This window comes from Dunckerocampus dactyliophorus, chromosome 2 (assembly GCF_027744805.1).
Source record: "Dunckerocampus dactyliophorus isolate RoL2022-P2 chromosome 2, RoL_Ddac_1.1, whole genome shotgun sequence".
Lineage (NCBI taxonomy): Eukaryota > Metazoa > Chordata > Actinopteri > Syngnathiformes > Syngnathidae > Dunckerocampus > Dunckerocampus dactyliophorus.
In genome coordinates, this window is record NC_072820.1 from 20,007,252 (window position 1) to 20,025,514 (window position 18,263).

The 18,263-nt window shown below is 40.5% G+C and overlaps 2 protein-coding genes across 3 annotated transcripts in view; both read left to right on the forward strand.

Annotated features, from left to right (window-relative positions):
- The first annotated feature begins 10,619 nt into the window (after positions 1-10,619).
- Positions 10,620-15,364, forward strand: lactb2 (lactamase, beta 2). Its single transcript, XM_054767584.1, has 7 exons — positions 10,620-10,868; positions 11,288-11,448; positions 11,530-11,650; positions 11,729-11,907; positions 13,913-14,061; positions 14,152-14,239; positions 14,312-15,364. Exons 1-7 carry the CDS (start codon positions 10,747-10,749, stop codon positions 14,353-14,355), a joined length of 864 nt encoding a protein of 287 aa, XP_054623559.1. The 5' UTR covers positions 10,620-10,746; the 3' UTR covers positions 14,356-15,364.
- Positions 15,365-16,180: 816 nt separating this feature from the next.
- Positions 16,181-18,263, forward strand: part of LOC129177180 (nuclear receptor coactivator 2-like) — a 35,801-nt gene continuing 33,718 nt past the window's right edge. For both annotated transcript variants that reach the window (XM_054768018.1, XM_054768019.1), the window contains exon 1: positions 16,181-18,096. The gene's annotated coding sequence lies outside the window, so the exon portion shown is untranslated. The remainder of the gene's footprint in view (positions 18,097-18,263) is intronic.

Consider the following 18,263-nt stretch of genomic DNA (forward strand, 5'->3'; position numbering starts at 1 on the left):
CTCAGGAGGACTCTTACGCACAAGCAAAGCTTGCACTTTCAATTCGCAATCGCCCTCATGATGGATTTTGCAACCTGATCCCAAAAAATGTAGTGCAAATAAAATATCCCAACAATTATTTATCATCAAAACAACTAAAATATACTCCATGGATAAATATATATTCAAATCCCAATTCATCAAAAAAAAGGCTGGCTGGACGTGCGCTGCGCAGAGAGAGAATGTAAAGGCACCATTAGATTTATTTGCTGAAAGCCACGAATATTTGATGTCCCGCTTCAGGCTTCAGGCTTCCCTCTCTGTTCTTGCAGGTGTGCAGGATCATCAGAATAACATCGCAATGAAACGTGGTGTGTCTATTGCGCACGTAGCACCCCCAGATAACGACATGCGCCCCAGCCACGTCTTGAGCCAGAGCACGGGGCTGCTGTATTAATTAGGCAGCGTCTAATCAAATGTAACCACAGAAAAAATAAATTGTCACACACAAACTATGTATTTTGACTTTATTTTTCCATCATGATTGTGTAAATATTTTCTAGAGTTTCCGAAATGGTTTGGTTTCTGATTGATGGCCCGCCTCCCGTTTCCTTCAGATCCCTCCGGTGCAGTCCAATCTTTTTTTTGAGTCTATTTTAAGTCAAAACACTTCTTTTTAACCTCTGCGGTGGTGCGTTTCTCCGTGGAAACGGCATTTATGTTTCCTGCAATGGTGCTCCATGCCGACTCTTTTTGGATGGCCTGATGACCGGTGGATACACGTGAAAATAAGGTGGTCTTGTGTTCGCTCACTCCTTGTAAAAGCACCTCTATTTCAGTAGAACTGAAGTTTTTCTTTCGTTTGTTGTCCAGCTGCTCCTCAGTCTTGCCCTTGCGCGTTGCCATCTCCGCCTCCAGCTGCCTGTTGCGCACGGCACATTTTTTACCTTATATAGGAAATAATAGGCGGTGACCTATGCAAATTAGGCCTCACATGCACGGGCATCGCAATTGGGATTCATCAACCTAAGAACACCGGTGCGAACGATTATCCCTACTTAAGAACGTGTCGTGAATGTGACGCAGTTTCCAACCCGCGCCTTCTTAAGTACACTTCTTAAGAAGACTTTTAAGAAGATGTTCGTGAATGAGGCCCAATGTTTGTTGATGTACATATTAATCTTACATTATAAAATAAGGATACCAATTATATGAAAGTGTCCTTCTGACAGTATTTCCTAATGTGTAAAAGAGCACATCATATCCCCAAGCATGCTGTAAGGCAGTGGCAAAAATAAAGTAAACAGAATATGATGTCAAATGTTTATATTGTGAAGACAAAGACCAAAAACAAGACTTGCGGAATGAACATCTTTTTCCTTGATGGGAACAGTATTTTGCATTCTATATCTGATATGTGGTTAGCTTGTTGGCCACACGGTCGGGAGATCGGGAAGACCCGGGTTTGAATCTCCGCTTGGGCATCTCTGCGTGGTAACTGTGTGGAGTTTGCATGTTCTCCTCGTGCGTGTGTGGTTTATCTCCCGTTTTCTTCCTCCCACATTCCAAAAACATGCATGTTACGTTAATTGGAGACTCTAAATTGTTGTTTGTCTATATGTGCCCTGTGATTGGCTGCCAACCAGTCCAGGGTGTACCCTGCCCCTGATCTAAACACATTCGTCTTCAGAGGCGAACTTGTGAGCTAGCTTGCTCCAAATCGATAGTTTGACGCTATGATGTTTACACAATCCCCAAAACTTTGAGAGATTAAAGTGTCAGTGTATTTGTGCCTTCAAGGAACCTCAACAAACCCTGTGGAGCAACTAGCTCACTACTAGCTAATGCTAATGCTGCTTTCATGGAGAAGTATGGCAACACGGAGGTATGGTTTGGATATGTAGCAATGGAAGTGTGGAAGGAATAGCAAGAGGAAGTAAAAACATCTGGCGAGAGGAAGTTGGCACAGCTTGTTCTTCTGATTAAAGCCCTTCACGGTCAACGTGACACACACAGACACTTAGGAGTTCTTTCGAATGTAGCTATCCTGCCCCTCCTCTCTCTCTGTCCTTCCCAGCAGCAGCCTTTGTTCCACACGGGTGCCAAGGCACAATGGTGCACATAGCTCCACATCGTCACCTGGTGAAGAGACACAACACACATATCTACTCAACACTGAGTGGTCCAACACAGGAACCAAAGAGCTAAGACCATTTGAAATAATATTTGCTAAGTGCTGTCTTGGATGAATACAAGTTGGCTGTGTCTCAATTGCTGGGTTTCAACCACGTGACCCAGAGGCAGTTTGTGTCACTTCCAGTGAGCGGGGGCAAGCAAAAGTTTTGGCTACATAGATATTCAGTATATGTGTGCAATATTTTGGAGATTAAAGCGAATAACAGCGCATGTTGTTGAAATTATTTTCTCCAATTGTGTGAGTGTACTTGGGGTGAAGCATGAAGACATAAAATAGCTGAAAACAAAACGGTCGAAAAGCAGTGAAAGCTTGTCTCAGTGTCAGACATAAAGAAAACAGTGCTTCAAGCATGTCAATTTGCATTCTTACACCAAATCAGTCTGCGTGAATATATTCTTGAATTCTTGAATGTCCTTCATCGTTTCACTGCACTGCCAATTTTCAACCAGATTTTACGCCATATTTCCAGGCTGCTTGACGCTAGCTTGCTAGCAAGCAAGCCACTCTTCCAAGCCTACCGTAGAGCATCGCTGGACATTCCCCCATGTGGCTACATTTCACATTTTTGAATTCCAACAATGTTTCAACTTTGATTTTAGTATAAATAGTACTTCTTGTTGCTCACTGTAAACTGGCGACTCTACTCGACAAGAGCAACAGCTGGTTAGCAAACACCAAAAAAGGTGGCTACTCTGTGTTTTCTGCTTGTTTCCTGAATATTTTCTCGTTATGACGGACTATCTTAGTAATAGCGTTTTTATCACAAAACATTAGCATCCTTACCTCACTAACAGAATGGCAACTGGAACCAGAAGTTATGTCGCCTGTCTATGATCCCAAAAATGTTAACACAAAACACATTTTTATAGTTTTACAATTATAGTTTTACATGCATAAAACAATTTTAAATACATATAAATGAGGATTGAAAGGGATAAATAAACATTTAAGGCTACTTTTACCTTCATTAAAGACATAACTGTTCCCAAAGACACGATGTGGCCGCAAGTTCAATATGGACACAACTTTCGTATTTTGTCATTAATTCTTGAATTCAAATTCATACCAAAATGCTGGCACTTGCAGCTAGTGATGTGCGACACCACTGATTTTGTTCCCAATCCGAGACTGAGTAAAATTGGGGCTGGTATCTACTATACCAATCCAATAACAATAATTTGCAAATTCACCTAATGTGTCTGGTAAATTTTCAGAAGTAGTGTATTTCATACCGAAGCATAAAGAGTACAAGACATTTCATTAGCTAATTACATACATTTTTAATTTACATTAATAATTTAATAAATGTATTTATGTATTTATTTTAAACCCTGAAGTATATTGAGGTAGCGGGGTGATTTACAATATATGCAACGAGAAAAACAGGACAAAATCATAGAAAATATGTACATATTTTATTTTAAGCAATAAAAAAAGAAAATAATAAAACCATTAAAATAAATGATTCCTTATTAAGAACTACTATAAGAATGAAAACTTTATTTACAATTCACACCTGGCTCCCGTTACGATCGTTTCAACACACAAGCGTTTCAGACAAACATTACATTAAATGACTGAAGCATCGAAAGTATCCATCCATCCATTTTCTTTGCCGCTTCTCCTCATTAGGGTCGCGGGAGTATGCTGGAGCCTATCCCAGCTGACTTCGGGCGACAGGCGGGGCACACCCTGGACTGGTCGCCAGCCAATCACAGGGCACACATATAAACAACCATTCACACTCATGAAGTGGCATATTGTGGCTCACAAGTCCGTGAGGACCAGTCAGCTCTCTATTTGACAGGAGCCGATCATGAACTACTGTATGAATAAACTCACCACAAACTTCAACCCATTGGAAATTGCAAGAGTTCATTACTCAATTTAACAGTCTGACTCATGATTTCATCTTACAAACCACATTAAACTCATCACACAGTAACTAACACTCAAACATTATACCTCACAAATATAAAAACATCTGTCAATAGGAGTTGTATATATTAAAAAAATATGAAAGAGTTCCCATAATGCACTGCATTTGAGAAAACTATTTCACTGGAGGAGAGCATAGAAAGCACAAAAAATGGCGCTGCAATTCTGCTTCTGTCCACCAGAGGGAGTAGCCAATGCCTTATAGCAGGGGTCACCGACGTTTTTCCTTGTGAGAGCTACTTTTACGAAATGAAAATGGGCAAGAGCTACTCATTTTTGTAACAGTTATTTTCAGAGCTTATTTTAAACCCAAACAAAGCGAATATGCTTGTTTTACCAGAACATTAACAAAATGCTGGTGTCCACAACTCACATTTTGTATTTCAGAATGCATTTCTTTCTACTGTTCTTTCATTATTAACTGAAAACCTAAATGAAAAGCAGGCTTGTGGGCACCTCATGTGGTCGTGGGGGGGGCTACCTGGTGCCCATGGGCACCACGTTGGTGACCCTTGCCTTATAGGAAAACTTTAAAATGTGGGTGTTTTCTTTATTTTAAAGTCATATTGGGACATGTTTATATATTTGTATATACACCTGTTGATTATTAAGTTGCTGTGTGATGAATTTAGTTCTGTTCGTAAAGTGTTCTTTGAAAGATGACACTGTGAGTCAGACTGTTATGTTCTTATATTGGTGTATACACTGACCTCCACTGACTTCCAATGGGTTGACAAGCTTGTTGTGGCTCCTGCCAAAGAAACATCGTTTCCTCACTGACTCACGAGCTGCACAGTATTTAAACAATTAGTAGTAGTTATGAAGTAAAGGAGCTGTCACAAGACTAGAATTTAGCCATAAATTGGCCGCACTGCTGTATAAGCCGCAGGGTTCAAAGTTTACGTTTACGTTGACTATGAAAACGTGTTTTGTATTAACATTTTTGTCTTTCTAGAACGGATTAACCAGATTTATATTATTTCTTATTGGAAAAATGGATCCGTTCGCGTAAATTTCGGTTTGTGTCAGACCTTCTGGAACAAATTTATGACGCTAATCAATGTTCCACTCTATTTAAAAACAAAGTTTTTAACAAAAGTGAATTATTCTCTTCTTTTTTTATATCCTCTTAATGGGCAACCTGTATCAACGTAAAAAAAACAACAACTCCAAAGGACTCAGTGACGCACTGCACTACACTGTCAAAATGGGCACATTCCGTAACTACTTTTTATTCCGCAGTATACTTATTAAAGTGTACTTACTGAAGTATTGCATTTGAGACACAGTATTTGTCTACGGCCTCCACTGTGATGGACACAAAGAGACGGTGAAGACACAGTCGCTGTCCGCTCATCAGCATTTCAGATTGGCTCCTAGCAGCAAGCATCCATAATGCATCACACGTCTCCTAGCAACAGCGGGGGTCTTAGCAACAGGATCTTAGCAACAGCCACAAACAGCCGCCTCCTCACACGCCGGCCAATGAGGGAGCGGCGGATGGAGGTGGGGGGGCCAATCGGTGGGATCGGGGTCCGTCACGCTGTGCTGGGGGGGTGGGGGGTTGACGTGTTTCCTCGCACAGCTGATTGGGTTCACACACACACACACACACACACACACACACACACACATTGATTCAACATGTTGATCTTACAAAGCCTGCCACATGTGAAAGGTTAAATTCAAGCACTGTTAATTATTCTAATTATATATATTATAGTTATTAAACACCTTTCAGCCACTGTTTAGCTACAGTGGGGACATTTATGAACACATGATATTGTATTACATTTCTATTTACAAATAATAGAAATGTATCATTTGGGATTATTTTAAAGACTTAACTATTCACTTTTGGTTACACATTATCGGGGATGTCCGATATTGGCTTTTTTGCCAATAAACGATAAGATGATATTGTCCAACTCTCAATTTCTAATTCCGATATCAACCGATACCCATACCGATATGTGTAACATCACATAGCTCCTGTTGTGGAAGGACTGGACTGGACCGGACTGGACTTATTACCTTATATATAGTACTTTTAATGAGTACTATTAATAGCAATATACTTTTTATTTTTGATGAGTAAAATTGTTCTAAAGTAACAGTACTCTTAAATGAGTAGAGATGTTTTGTTGGCTACTGAGTAGAAAATTCATGTATTACATATTTTATATAAGAATGGATTTGTGTTTCTTGTGCCTTGATTTATGTTATTTTTGGAAAGATTTAATTTGTTTTTAGTTAAAAGGGTATTCTTTAAAATACATGGATTTGCTTATTATTATCAATCAAAATGATTGATAACTTTCATGTTCTTATTTTATATTCTTATTTTATTGCATTAAAACTACTAATTAAAACTATTATATATGTTATATATATATATATATATATATATATATATATATATATATATATATACAGTCAAACTTGTCTATAGCGGCCACTAGAGGGAGTCTGCAAAAGTGGCCGCTATAGACAGGTGGCCTCTATAGACAGGTTGGCGTCCAGTTTGAATGTTGACCAGTAGAGGAAAAAAGGGAAAAAAATAAATAATAATAATGTTGACCAGTAGATGGCACTGCGGACTGCTAATAAACGTTGTACAGCACTACTAGGCTTGTTATTATCATGGTTCATGGTTTTAATCCTGAACATGCATGAGTCAAACAGTAGCACATCACATAGTACAATTCACAATTTTGCATGTCCAAAAAGGAGTAGGAAGAAGCAAAGCTTATTTAATCCTACCCCTCATCAGTTTCACATCAGTTGCAATACATTTATTCACCTCTTGTTCTTCCAAGTGTACTTTGTAGGTCTACATGACAATGTAGTGCAATCATAGCCAAGGTTTTTACTTACTAAAAGGAAGTTAGAGGCTTAATAATAACTGATAACTGATAAAATACTTCAGTTAAGTACAACCGAACTCAGTTTTGCTCCCGCTGCCGCATGCATGCTGGCGTATGTTTTTTTTTTTTTATTATTGTAGCGTCGCCGGGAGCACGTCCTGTTCCCAGCCTACTTTGCGGTAATGTTTTGGTGCAAATGCTCTTAAAGTTACATGTTTAACCAGGAAATAGCAAGCTCAAAAGAAGACGGCTTTTTTATGTGTAACAACTGACAGTTTGTGTGGATCTTGTGAATGATTGTGACTGAGCTAGGACTCAATTAAAGTCTACACACGACGGCTTCATTGATTGAAAAACAAAACTTTTTCATGCATGAAGCTTCTACTTGAGTCGGTAATTTGGCTGCTATATGCAGATCAGATATTGACCAAGGGAGACAAAATGGGTGGCCGCTGGCTGCGTTGGACAGGTGACTGCTATACACAGGGTCTATAACATGTAAATTTGCTGGGGGGGATTTTTCAGTGGCTGCTATAGGCAGGTGGCCCTTCTATGAAGGTGGCCGCTAAGACAGGTTTGACTGTATATATATATATATATATATATATATATATATATATAATTACTGTGTATAGTTTTTGGGCACTACTTTGTGCTCTATAGCTGATGTAATGTGAATTACTTCTGTGTGGGATCAATAAAGTTCTTATCTTAGCCATCTGAGAAGATCAAATACTTTATTTTTGGTGCCTAACTGTTTCCCAGCATATTAGTGTGTGTGTGAATGTATAAACAAAAGGCATTAATTTCAATTTCTTTGTAGAAAGGCGCTTTATGAAAGTAAGTACATTTACTTGTATTCATTTACAGCACAGCCTTGCCACATCCAATATGGCGGTGACGTTGACGTATGGCACAGAGCTCAATGCGGCATCTACGTATCCTCTTTCCCAGTGTGCTTTGCTGTACTGTTGTTGTACATCGCATCTAAGTTACATGTTTAGAGCTCACATAGTTGTTGGTTCTGCGTAATATTCTTCTTTGGTTCTTCTGTTGCTATCTACAGTACCTATTGTGTTGCTGTGCGATGTTTTAGCTCTTTTAAGACACCATGAGTAAGACTGGTATGTGCAGTGGTAAACCCACCACGATTTCTATGGAGGTTCGTTGTGTGCTCTGATATTACCCAAATTACAACAAATTTTGAGTTACCTCTTCTCACCATTTTGTGTGCACCACAGTATGCACAACATTATTTGGGGCCTGGTTGGTCGTCATCATGCGAATGTTAATGATGGCTAATTTGTATTTGTATTTGTACTATATTTATCCCACAGCGGGGAAATTCACTTGTTACAGCAGCAAGCAAGATACGCAAGTAAAGAATACAGTGTAAAGAATACATATTGACTACAACATGGTTCAGGTGGTGCAGGTGTTGTAGAGCCTGACAGCGGTCGGTATGAAGGACCTGTGGAACCTCTCCTTCTTACACCGTGGGTGTAACAGTCTGCTGCTGAAGGAGCTGCTAAGGGAAACTACAGTGTCATGTCGCGGGTGAGAGGTGTTGTCCATGATGGATGTCAGCTTAGCCAACATCCTTCTCTCCCCCACTTTCTCCACGGAGTCCAGACTAATGTCAGAAGAGAGAAAAAACAGAGTACAGGTTCCATCTTTAGCGTCAAATGACTTGTGATGCGACAGAGGCCTTTTTGAACAGATCCAATATGGCCTCTCATCCCAAAGAAAGACAGGAAAGGTTTCCATCGGAAGGGCATCTTATCTGGAGATTCATTCCTCCGGGATTGAAACGAGAGAATGAAAAGAGAACACTGAGCTCGAGAGGAAGAATGAGGAAGAGGAGCAGAGGTTTGAGTTGTGGTCATGTGATCCATTAGGAAGGTTCCAGGGTGTACCCCGCCTGTCACCCGAAGTCAGCTGGGATAGGCTCCAGCATGCCTCCACGACCCTAAAGAGGAGAAGCAGTATAGAAAATGGATGGATGGATGGATGTGTTTCTTGTTGTGTTGTTCATATTGCTTCATTGTTGATAGTTATATTTATATATTATTATATAGTTTACAAAGTCAGGCCATAGTTTGTTGGACACAGGAGTTTATATTTATTTATATTTATTTAATACATTGTATATATTTTCTTATATTATTTTTTATTGTCCTCATACAATTGTAAGTAATAAAATATATATAATTGTATGTAAAATAAAGGTTTGTATGTCTAAACTTCATACCGAGGGCTGCTTTAAGAAAAAAAAAATATTTTAGAGATTTTTCAGCTTTTGTTTCATGAATGACATTAAAACCTTACGGAATTTAGGTGAAAGTATGCTGTGTAGTTAAATCTATTTATAGTAACTCAGCCTGGGGTTAGTTTTGAATTGTTTTAACTTTTTTCTTTCTAATAAGCCGATAAAAAATGAACTGCCAGCCGCATATGGCCCCCAGGACACACTTTGGACACATCTAGTCTAGGTGATCCTCTTCATGTCCACTGTGGTCCAAACAGTCTGTCAGTGCTCAGTGTCAGTACTAGCAGAAAGAGAATCTCATTTCATGTAAGTGATGCTTTTTTTTTAAAGAAGATTTTGCTTGTTGCCAAACAGCTGAAGACACTTGATGGTGTAAGAACTACCTTCTCTTCACTCCCATGTAACTTTCTCGACCACATCTTTCCGCATGGTTCCTTTGCATGTTCAGCATCACCACAAGAAAAAACTAAGGGAAACATAGATTCACATGCACGCATGGTTTTATGGCCTTCCTTCTCAATTCAGACAACCCAGCAGGTCCAGAGTTCCAAGTCCTTTAGTGTCTCCAGTCTTTGTGGAGTGTAAGTTAGCTGATCCAGTCAGGTCCAGTTTGCACAGTTTTGCTAGTACAGTACTTGTTTTACCATTAAATGGAGACCCCTTCATTGTGGGAACAAACAGGAAGTATTGCAAACAGTAATGGGGTGCCATGGACTCCATAATACTGTTCCTGTACCCAACACCCCTTCTCCTAGACCCCCTCTCCCCCCGCCTCCCCCGGTCATTTGCATTTATATTGAATTAGAAGCCAGTGGAGGCAGCCGAGAATGATTCTAATGGGAGATTACGGGCCGACTGCACCGCCATTATGTTGTGTAATTACAAAGAGCGAGTGGGGGTGCTTCCTGGTGGGGGGTGGGGGCTTCCGATGCCCATAATGTCTTTCTGCCGCCCCCCCCCCCCCACCCACCTGTTACAGCTACCAAACAAGACATTAAGGGAATTTAATGCTTCCAAGAGGTCAACTTCATGTCTTCTGTGTGCGCACACAGACATACTGTATGTACAGTATACACTGTACATCCAGTATATACAGATAGGGATAGCTAGAGGGCTAGATGGAGATCGCCAGTATAGATATTAGAGAAGACAATAGCGCCACTAAGTGTGTAGTGTGTGCCACAGCAGCCTCGGGGAAGCTGGTAGCATAATCTGACAGTTAGGGAGGTGGACTTTTATTTATAGCGGCAATAACAATACACCGATACAGTTTTTTCACTATTTTGGTGTCATTTATTATCACTTGTAGGATTGTTATCGTGGGGCTCAATCAGAACTTTTATTGTGAAGGCTACTTGACAAAGGAAGTAAACGTTGCCACGCGCTGTTTCCGGGTTTCTTCCTGCTCGTTTTAACCAAGCCCTTGGTCTTAACTGCCCTTTTACCCACATGTTCTGTTGTTGTTTTGGTGGCGTTTCTTCTGTTTGGCTCCAGTCATGAGTGCAGTGATTCCGCGTATCGAGCAGCTGTCTTCCCGCGTAGTTCGGGTTTTGGGCTGTAATCCTGGACCGATGACGCTGCAGGGAACAAATACCTACCTGGTCGGCACCGGGGACAGGTGACATGCAAGATATGTTCTTTTCTCATTTCAGAGTTGATCGTAGTTTGATCAATATTTGGATAAGAAGAACATGTCGTCTAATGACAAATATTTATTTTCATTTCATAGTTTATGTACGGTACGCGACATTCCATTCAAATTTGATGACATTTTAGGTTTGCTTGACTGTAGAGTGAACCACCATGCTTACATAAAAAAGTATGACGGATAGATAGTATCGTTATACCATCGTGTTTTCTTCGGTATATCTTAAATGCACCAAAATGATTACAAGCAATGATTAAGATACATTTTGTTACTGAAAATGTGTATAGGAAAAGGGCTCAGTATTCAGTGTGGCGGTAGTAATGTTCAATATACCTACAGGCCTGTAAATAATGAACATACAGTACACATCTTAACTGTATTTTCTCCAGACGGGTACTTATAGACACTGGTGAGCCTGCTGTCCCTGAATACATCAGCACTCTGAAGGAGGCACTGAGGAAGTTCAAGACTAACATTCAAGAGATCCTGGTCACTCACTGGCATCACGACCACACGGGTGGTGTGGAGGACATCTGCAGAGACATCACTGGTGAGGGCACAGCTACATCTCCTGGTTAAATAATGGTATTGAAATAATTTTTAACCATACATCATGTTTGTGTATTGCCAGGTTCTGATGTCAGAATCAGGAAACTTCCTCGTTCCAGCCAGGTAAACGAGGCATCTGAAAACATCAAGTACACGTACTTGAAAGATGGAGATGTTGTCCAGACAGAGGGAGCGACGCTCAAGTCAGTTGAGATATTGGAAGTTTAAAGTTTGTAATGAAGTGAGGAGATGTTAACATTATTTTTATTTTTTTGTCTCAGGGTTGTTTTCACGCCAGGCCACACAGACGACCACATGGCACTCCTTCTGGAGGAGGAGCAGGCGATCTTCTCAGGAGATTGCATCCTGGGAGAAGGCACGGCCGTCTTTGAGGACCTCCACGACTACATGAAGTCACTGAAGATCCTGCTGGAGGTCCAAGCCGACCTCATCTATCCAGGTGAGTGGAAACAAGGACTTTGTCATTTTTTTCTCAGTGACTAAAGCATGGATAAATAGACCAGGGCATTCATTCATTCAGCCTTTTATTTATTCAGGGAGGGCCAGTTGAGAGCAAGTGTTCTTTTACGATGACGCCCTGATTACAAATAAACCAATAAAACAATACAAATGGAAAATGTAAACATAACACAAATAAACACAATTAAAACAATTTCATTACATTGTGTCTAACAGAAGACCTGCAGTATACTTACCATGCATTAACAATATAACCTGCTTTTCAATGGCAAAATCCAAAGGAGCTGAGGTGAGCTAGCTTTGAACCAAGGACGTTAAATGAATAGCACTGTCGATTCCTCCGCAAATGAATGGAATAGAGTGTAGTACGCCATGGAGAAGAAAGTCCGCTTTGATGGTGCGTAAGAGAGGTGGGTGGTGCTAGGTGCACAACATGTATTCACTAGTGTAAAATAAAGTGTTCTTTGAATAAATGAATGAATGTTATTTACTGAACACAATGTATGTGTGTATATATGTGTGTGTGTATGTGTGTGTATATATATATATATATATATATATAGATATATATACACACAGTATGTATGTGTGTGTGTGTGTGTCTGTAAAAATCCATAATACTGCAGAAATATGACCTACATGTAGATGTCAATAAAAACCTTCTTTGACTTTTTTCCTTTTTTCCTTCCTTAACAGTGTTACCAATGCTTAACCATCATACAAAATAATAATATTATGTGGATAATTAAACTGAAGTATTTACACAATGCAACATTTATTTCAGTTATGGCATTGTGAATGCATAGACTATAACCTAAATCATCACTGACGTATCATTAATTCAACTAATCACCCAGAGAAACAAATGAGAGCTTAAAGGTATATCATGTGGGACATCACTTTGAGTCTTGGCAACTGTCCTGTTTATTTACAACAACCAGTGTTATAAATCCACAATATTTTTATGACACATACCTGTCTGGGAACTTGAAAAATGACAAATTTGGTCTTTTGGACCGTCTATTAGAGCTATTAATGGCTGAGCAGTGTGCCGAGGGCATGTTTACAATGCAATGTTTCTGGATTCTGCTCACCATCATGGCGGCCAAACCCACACAGCGCATACTACGGAAGTAGATGCTGAGTTAACCCTCCTATTCATTTCTAGTGTCCTTGCTTTGAACGCTAAGAAGACCGTCAAACATCGAAGTAGCTCATTATGGCTACTAAAAAAATCATCCAAAGTGTAGACGTATTATGAAAAGGTCAAAAGATGACTCCAGAAAGTGAAGTGCAATTTGTGTCAGCAGCTTCTTACATATCACACAGCCACCACTATAGCGTATCCTTTCAAACAGGAAAGGCTGTTACACCAACTTCATTTTATATCCCGACAGTGAATTTTAATGCAAGAAATTATGGTAATGGTTTAAAATTAGGCTGCTAACTGAGAGTTTTGACCATTTGTTGTTTTTCATGCCATGTTGTTCCTTTTTTATGTACGCTTTGCTGATGTGATATGCCCACCTGCAGAAAGCGACCGTGTTTCAGTTTAGTTTATCTTGCTTTCTGATGCGCTAAATAAATGAAGGTACTGTTGTTGCACCCGTAACATGTTTATTTGTTCTTCTGAGTGTTTTAGTCTTTTTGTCTGAGGTGGAAAAAGTCGCAAATGAGATTTATTTATTTGTCGGGATCGTCATTGGCTCTGCTCCTAAAAAACCCACACACATTCCACTATTAGTCGACTATGGGCAAAATCTCACGAATCAGACTCGACTATGAAAATGCTTAGTCAAAGTGGGCCCTAGTCCCTACTATGCAACATTGCAGAAATTTCAGGTGAGAACCAGGGGTTGTTTCTGTTCTTTATTCTTAATTTCTTAAAGGGTACATGTTCATCAGCAACAGGGTTAAAGGTTTTACATTTGGATCCTCGATCAGGAAGTTGAGGTCAGATGAGGAAAGTTCTGCTCTGTATGCAGGTCACGGTCCGGTGGTTCAGGACGCTGGTTCAAAGATTCAACATTACATCAGCCACCGGGACCAGAGAGAGCAGCAGATCCTGGAGGCCATTAAAGCCGGAGCGGGAAAGTCTTTCTCCTCCATGCAGCTTGTCAACATTGTCTACAAGGTCATGACAAAACACACTGTTGTCCATATGCTGTATCGTATCATATAAATAAGTTCAATAGGTTTGGATTGTTCCTAATTCACTGTGCAGGACACTCCCGAGTACCTGCATAAAGCAGCCAACATGAACCTGCTGCATCACTTAAAAAAACTGGAGAAAGAAGGAAAGATCAGACAAGGTGGGTTGACGACAGACAACTCCATTCTACAATTTGGACTACTACTATTCTGAAGTATTTTTTGCCCCTCAGTGATTGAATCATCACAGATCAGCACATGGAAGAGCAACTTGTGATACATTTATAATAATGACCGAAGAGGATCAGAATGTGCCTGATTTAATGAGTTGTCAGTGACTCACTGAGTTCTTTGCACTAAAAACGCATCTTTTCAAATCAGTCATTCATAGAAGTCTGCTACCTTTCTGGAAGGAGTTGTGTTTGATAACTTCAGTGGGTGTTCATCAAAAAACACCTTACTGCAAAGAAAAATCACAAGAATTCTAATTTCAGTGTTACAATCAGTACAAAAGGTTAAAGCTCTAAAAACATTGTAACTTGTTTGAGAGTCACTAGGTGGCAGCATCTGCTAATTGTACCTCTATAATGATACACTGAGCTTTTGGAAACCGTCATAATTGTATTGAATGCAATGAATGTCAAGTTATTATATAATAAAATGTGATTTGATGTAGCGGGGTGTGCATACAGCTGTGCATAATAGGAGTAGTTGTCCCCAATGGGTGTTTATAATTTGGTTCCTACAAATGACAGCACAAAGCAACCTAATGAAGCAACAGCAGTCTCAACATGTGTTTTGTATAAAAATAAATAATAAAATAAAAATTGAATTGAACTGTGACCAGTGCAGGGTGTACCCTGCCTCTTGCCCAAAGTCAGCTGGGATAGGCTCCAGCATAGCCCCCGACCCTAGTGTGGATAAGCGGCATAGAAAATAGATGGGTGGATGGAATTGAACTGTATGTACACGATCAACAACTCTGAGGACAGGGGTGACCAAACTGTTTCCAGCAAAGGTTGCATACAGGAAAATTAAAGGATGATGCGTTTCGTACATTAAAGAAGCTAACACAATCCACTGTAGGTCAATATATGCTAAGCTATTAAACAAAACATCCACATCTTAGCTGTGTGTTGTACGTGACAAAGCAAATAGGCCTAAGTGTAATATCTAATAGGACATCAATAATACAATACAATTGTTACAATATGGCGAGGGCAAATTAAAATACAACATGTGACGAGAAAATGGCCCCTGGCCGGCACTTTGGACACCAATGTTGTAAGAGGACTTTGAGCTAAAGTGGGGGTTGTAGGTGTGGGTTTTTTTTTCTCTACACAAAGCACTCACTGGACTGGGGTGATTTTACTGAAAATAACCTCCCTGCTTCATAATGAAGAAGTGCATGAATCACACTGCATGTTGCAACACAAAGGTCAGTAAATGAGCTGGAGGAGATCCAGACTGCAAGGTTATGTTGCATTCATTGTGTGTGTCCCCATATATTTGTTTCACAACAGCTTTTACAGTCTGTTAACACCATTTCAAGCGTACACAACCACCATTAGACAAAAGCGGACGTATATTATCGCGTGATATATGTTGGGCAGCATGTAGGGCTTGCAGTCAGGAGATCCTGGTTCAAATCTCCATTACAACATCTTCAGTGTGGAATTTGCGGGTACTGTAGCTTCCTCCCACATTCTAAATACATGCCTGTTAGGTTAATTGGAGACTTAAATAATCCATAGGTGTGAATGTCAGTGTGAATCTTTAAGGTTAAATGTCGGCAACTGGACACCTTGTTTCACCCTTAATACAAAAGGCTTCTTCAGTTTAAATTTTTTAGATGTGGAGCTTCCTGATTTGTGTCTGGCGAGTGTGTCCCCTGGGGGAGGCCACAATAGTGGTTGTTGCCGGGCGAGGCTGATGTTGACTGTCCTGCATAACAAGATTGTTCACCTGCCAGGTGGCAAAACAGCTTTTTAGTGGCCACTCTTCCTGTGGAATGAGATCATCTTTGGGAGAGAGATATTAGGACATTGTTGTATATGATACCTCCTCCTCTGTTTAGAGTGGGCCTAGATGTAAACGGCTCCTTTCATATCTCTTTCAAACCAGTGTGCTGCCTATTCACAATTAGGACTTTGTCGTCGTCAAAGGAATTCCCCCTTCTTTTCGAGATGCAAATGAAGTGCTGACTTTGGGCAAGAAGGAATGGCTCTCCTATGTTGTGCTATGCATTTGTATAAGGGTTGTTTGGTCTCTCCTATGTAGAGGTCCTTGCACTCCTCACTACACTGCAATGCATAAACATCATTGGATTGTCTGAAGGTGTTTGTGGGTTTGAAATGTATCAGTATGTTATGTCTGGAGGAAATGCTTCTGCGTTCTTCTGATAAACCGGCCACATAAAAGACCACCACACTTTGCTTCCTGTTTCAATCCAGGCTTGGGTGTAGCAGCCCCTCTTCTGGCGGGTTTAAGAAAGGCCCAGTTAGGATACCCACAGTTCCAAAGAGCCTTCCTGGTGAGTGTCTGTTCCTTCTGTCTTCTGTTGGCGGTGGCAGGGATCTTCTCTGCTGTGTCCTGTCTGATAACCCCCAGCTTGGGTTCAAGTGGGTGATGGGAGTCAAAGAGCAGGTACTGGTCTGTGTGGGTAGCTTTTCTGTAGACGTCCAAATTCTGGATAGAGAGGACCGCGGGTTTGAAAGTTTGTGTGAAGAAGCCATTTATGTCAAACTAGGAAGGCCCTCTCGAGGATGAGGTTTGCAGTATCACCTATTGTCTGCTTAGAACAATGTCCTAACATCTCTCCCCCAAAGATTGTCTCATTCCACTGGAGGAATGGCCACTAATGAGCTGTTTTGCCGCCAGGCAGGTGATCTACCTATTGTTTTTCTGCACCCCCAGGGGACACACCCACCAGGGACATGAACAGGGAAACTCCACACCTAAAAATTTAGAAGTGAAGAAGCCTTTTAGACTAAAGGTGAAACGTCTTCGACAAACAAGAAGAGTCCAGTTGCCTCCATTCAACCTTTGCAGATTACCATGACCTGGATGACTGAGAACCTACAGTCCTCCACAGACAGTACAGTACAGATACAAGTACAGTAGTTGTTGGACAAGTTCACAAAAGTTGCACAATAACTTGGCTGTCAAAAATCTACTTGTGTGCCAGAACAAGAGAGGTTAAAGGTCACTGGTAACAATGGCAATCAGACATGCTGGCCTCTAAACTTTGAGAAAGATTGATCTTCTTGTATCAATAACTATCAATACGGATGACTGAGTCTGACATAAATAATACAAAAACATTACTCTACACTACTGCAGCCCACAGTTCATTTTTTTATTGGTCCATGGCATAAAATCATTTCAGTTTTAATGAGATATTTATACTTTATTTGCTTTGTCAGCTATTAACACAAAGCTAAGATGTTGAAAGATGATGTACGTCTTTCATATAAAAAAATTATCAAAGTGGCCCCCACCATTTTATTTAACTTGTCTGTATGCAACCCTGTCTGGAAAAATTTTGTACACCCCTGGCCTAAAAGATGAAGAAAGAAAAAGCGTCTTTCAATTCAGGCTGTTTGACCTCATTTGCGACCAGTCCAGGGTGTACCCTACCGCTCGCCCAAAGTCAGCTGGGATAGGCTCCAGCATACCCCCACGAGCCTAGTGAGGATAAGCAGCACAGCAAATTGATGGATGGATGGACCTCATTAGACGGTGTACCTAATGAAGCGGCCTGACAGTATATATCATATATATCATGCATAGTGTGTAAAAGTAGAGCAATTAAGTATATTTTTGAAGTGGTTCTGACTATAGCACGAAGAGGAGGTGAAAGTGAGAAGTGGATGAGAGATGTGTGTTAATCGATGCTAGGAGATAAACAGCAGGTTGTGAGCACGGTTGACCTCACCAACATGGCGGCGCCGGTCCACGACGAGGCAGAAGCTTCTCCATCTCTGTGCCCTTACACCCTCAGTCAGTCAACTCTCTGGTAAGTTTCCGGTCAACCCCCGATTTTATCACCTAAACCTAGACCGACCTACACTACTCGGTCTTATTTATGAATCTATTCATTGTTTTAATGCCCGTCAGCCCGTCCATGTTGTTCTACGTTAATGTGCATTTTGTTCAGAGCTCAACCTAGAATGGTGAACAAGT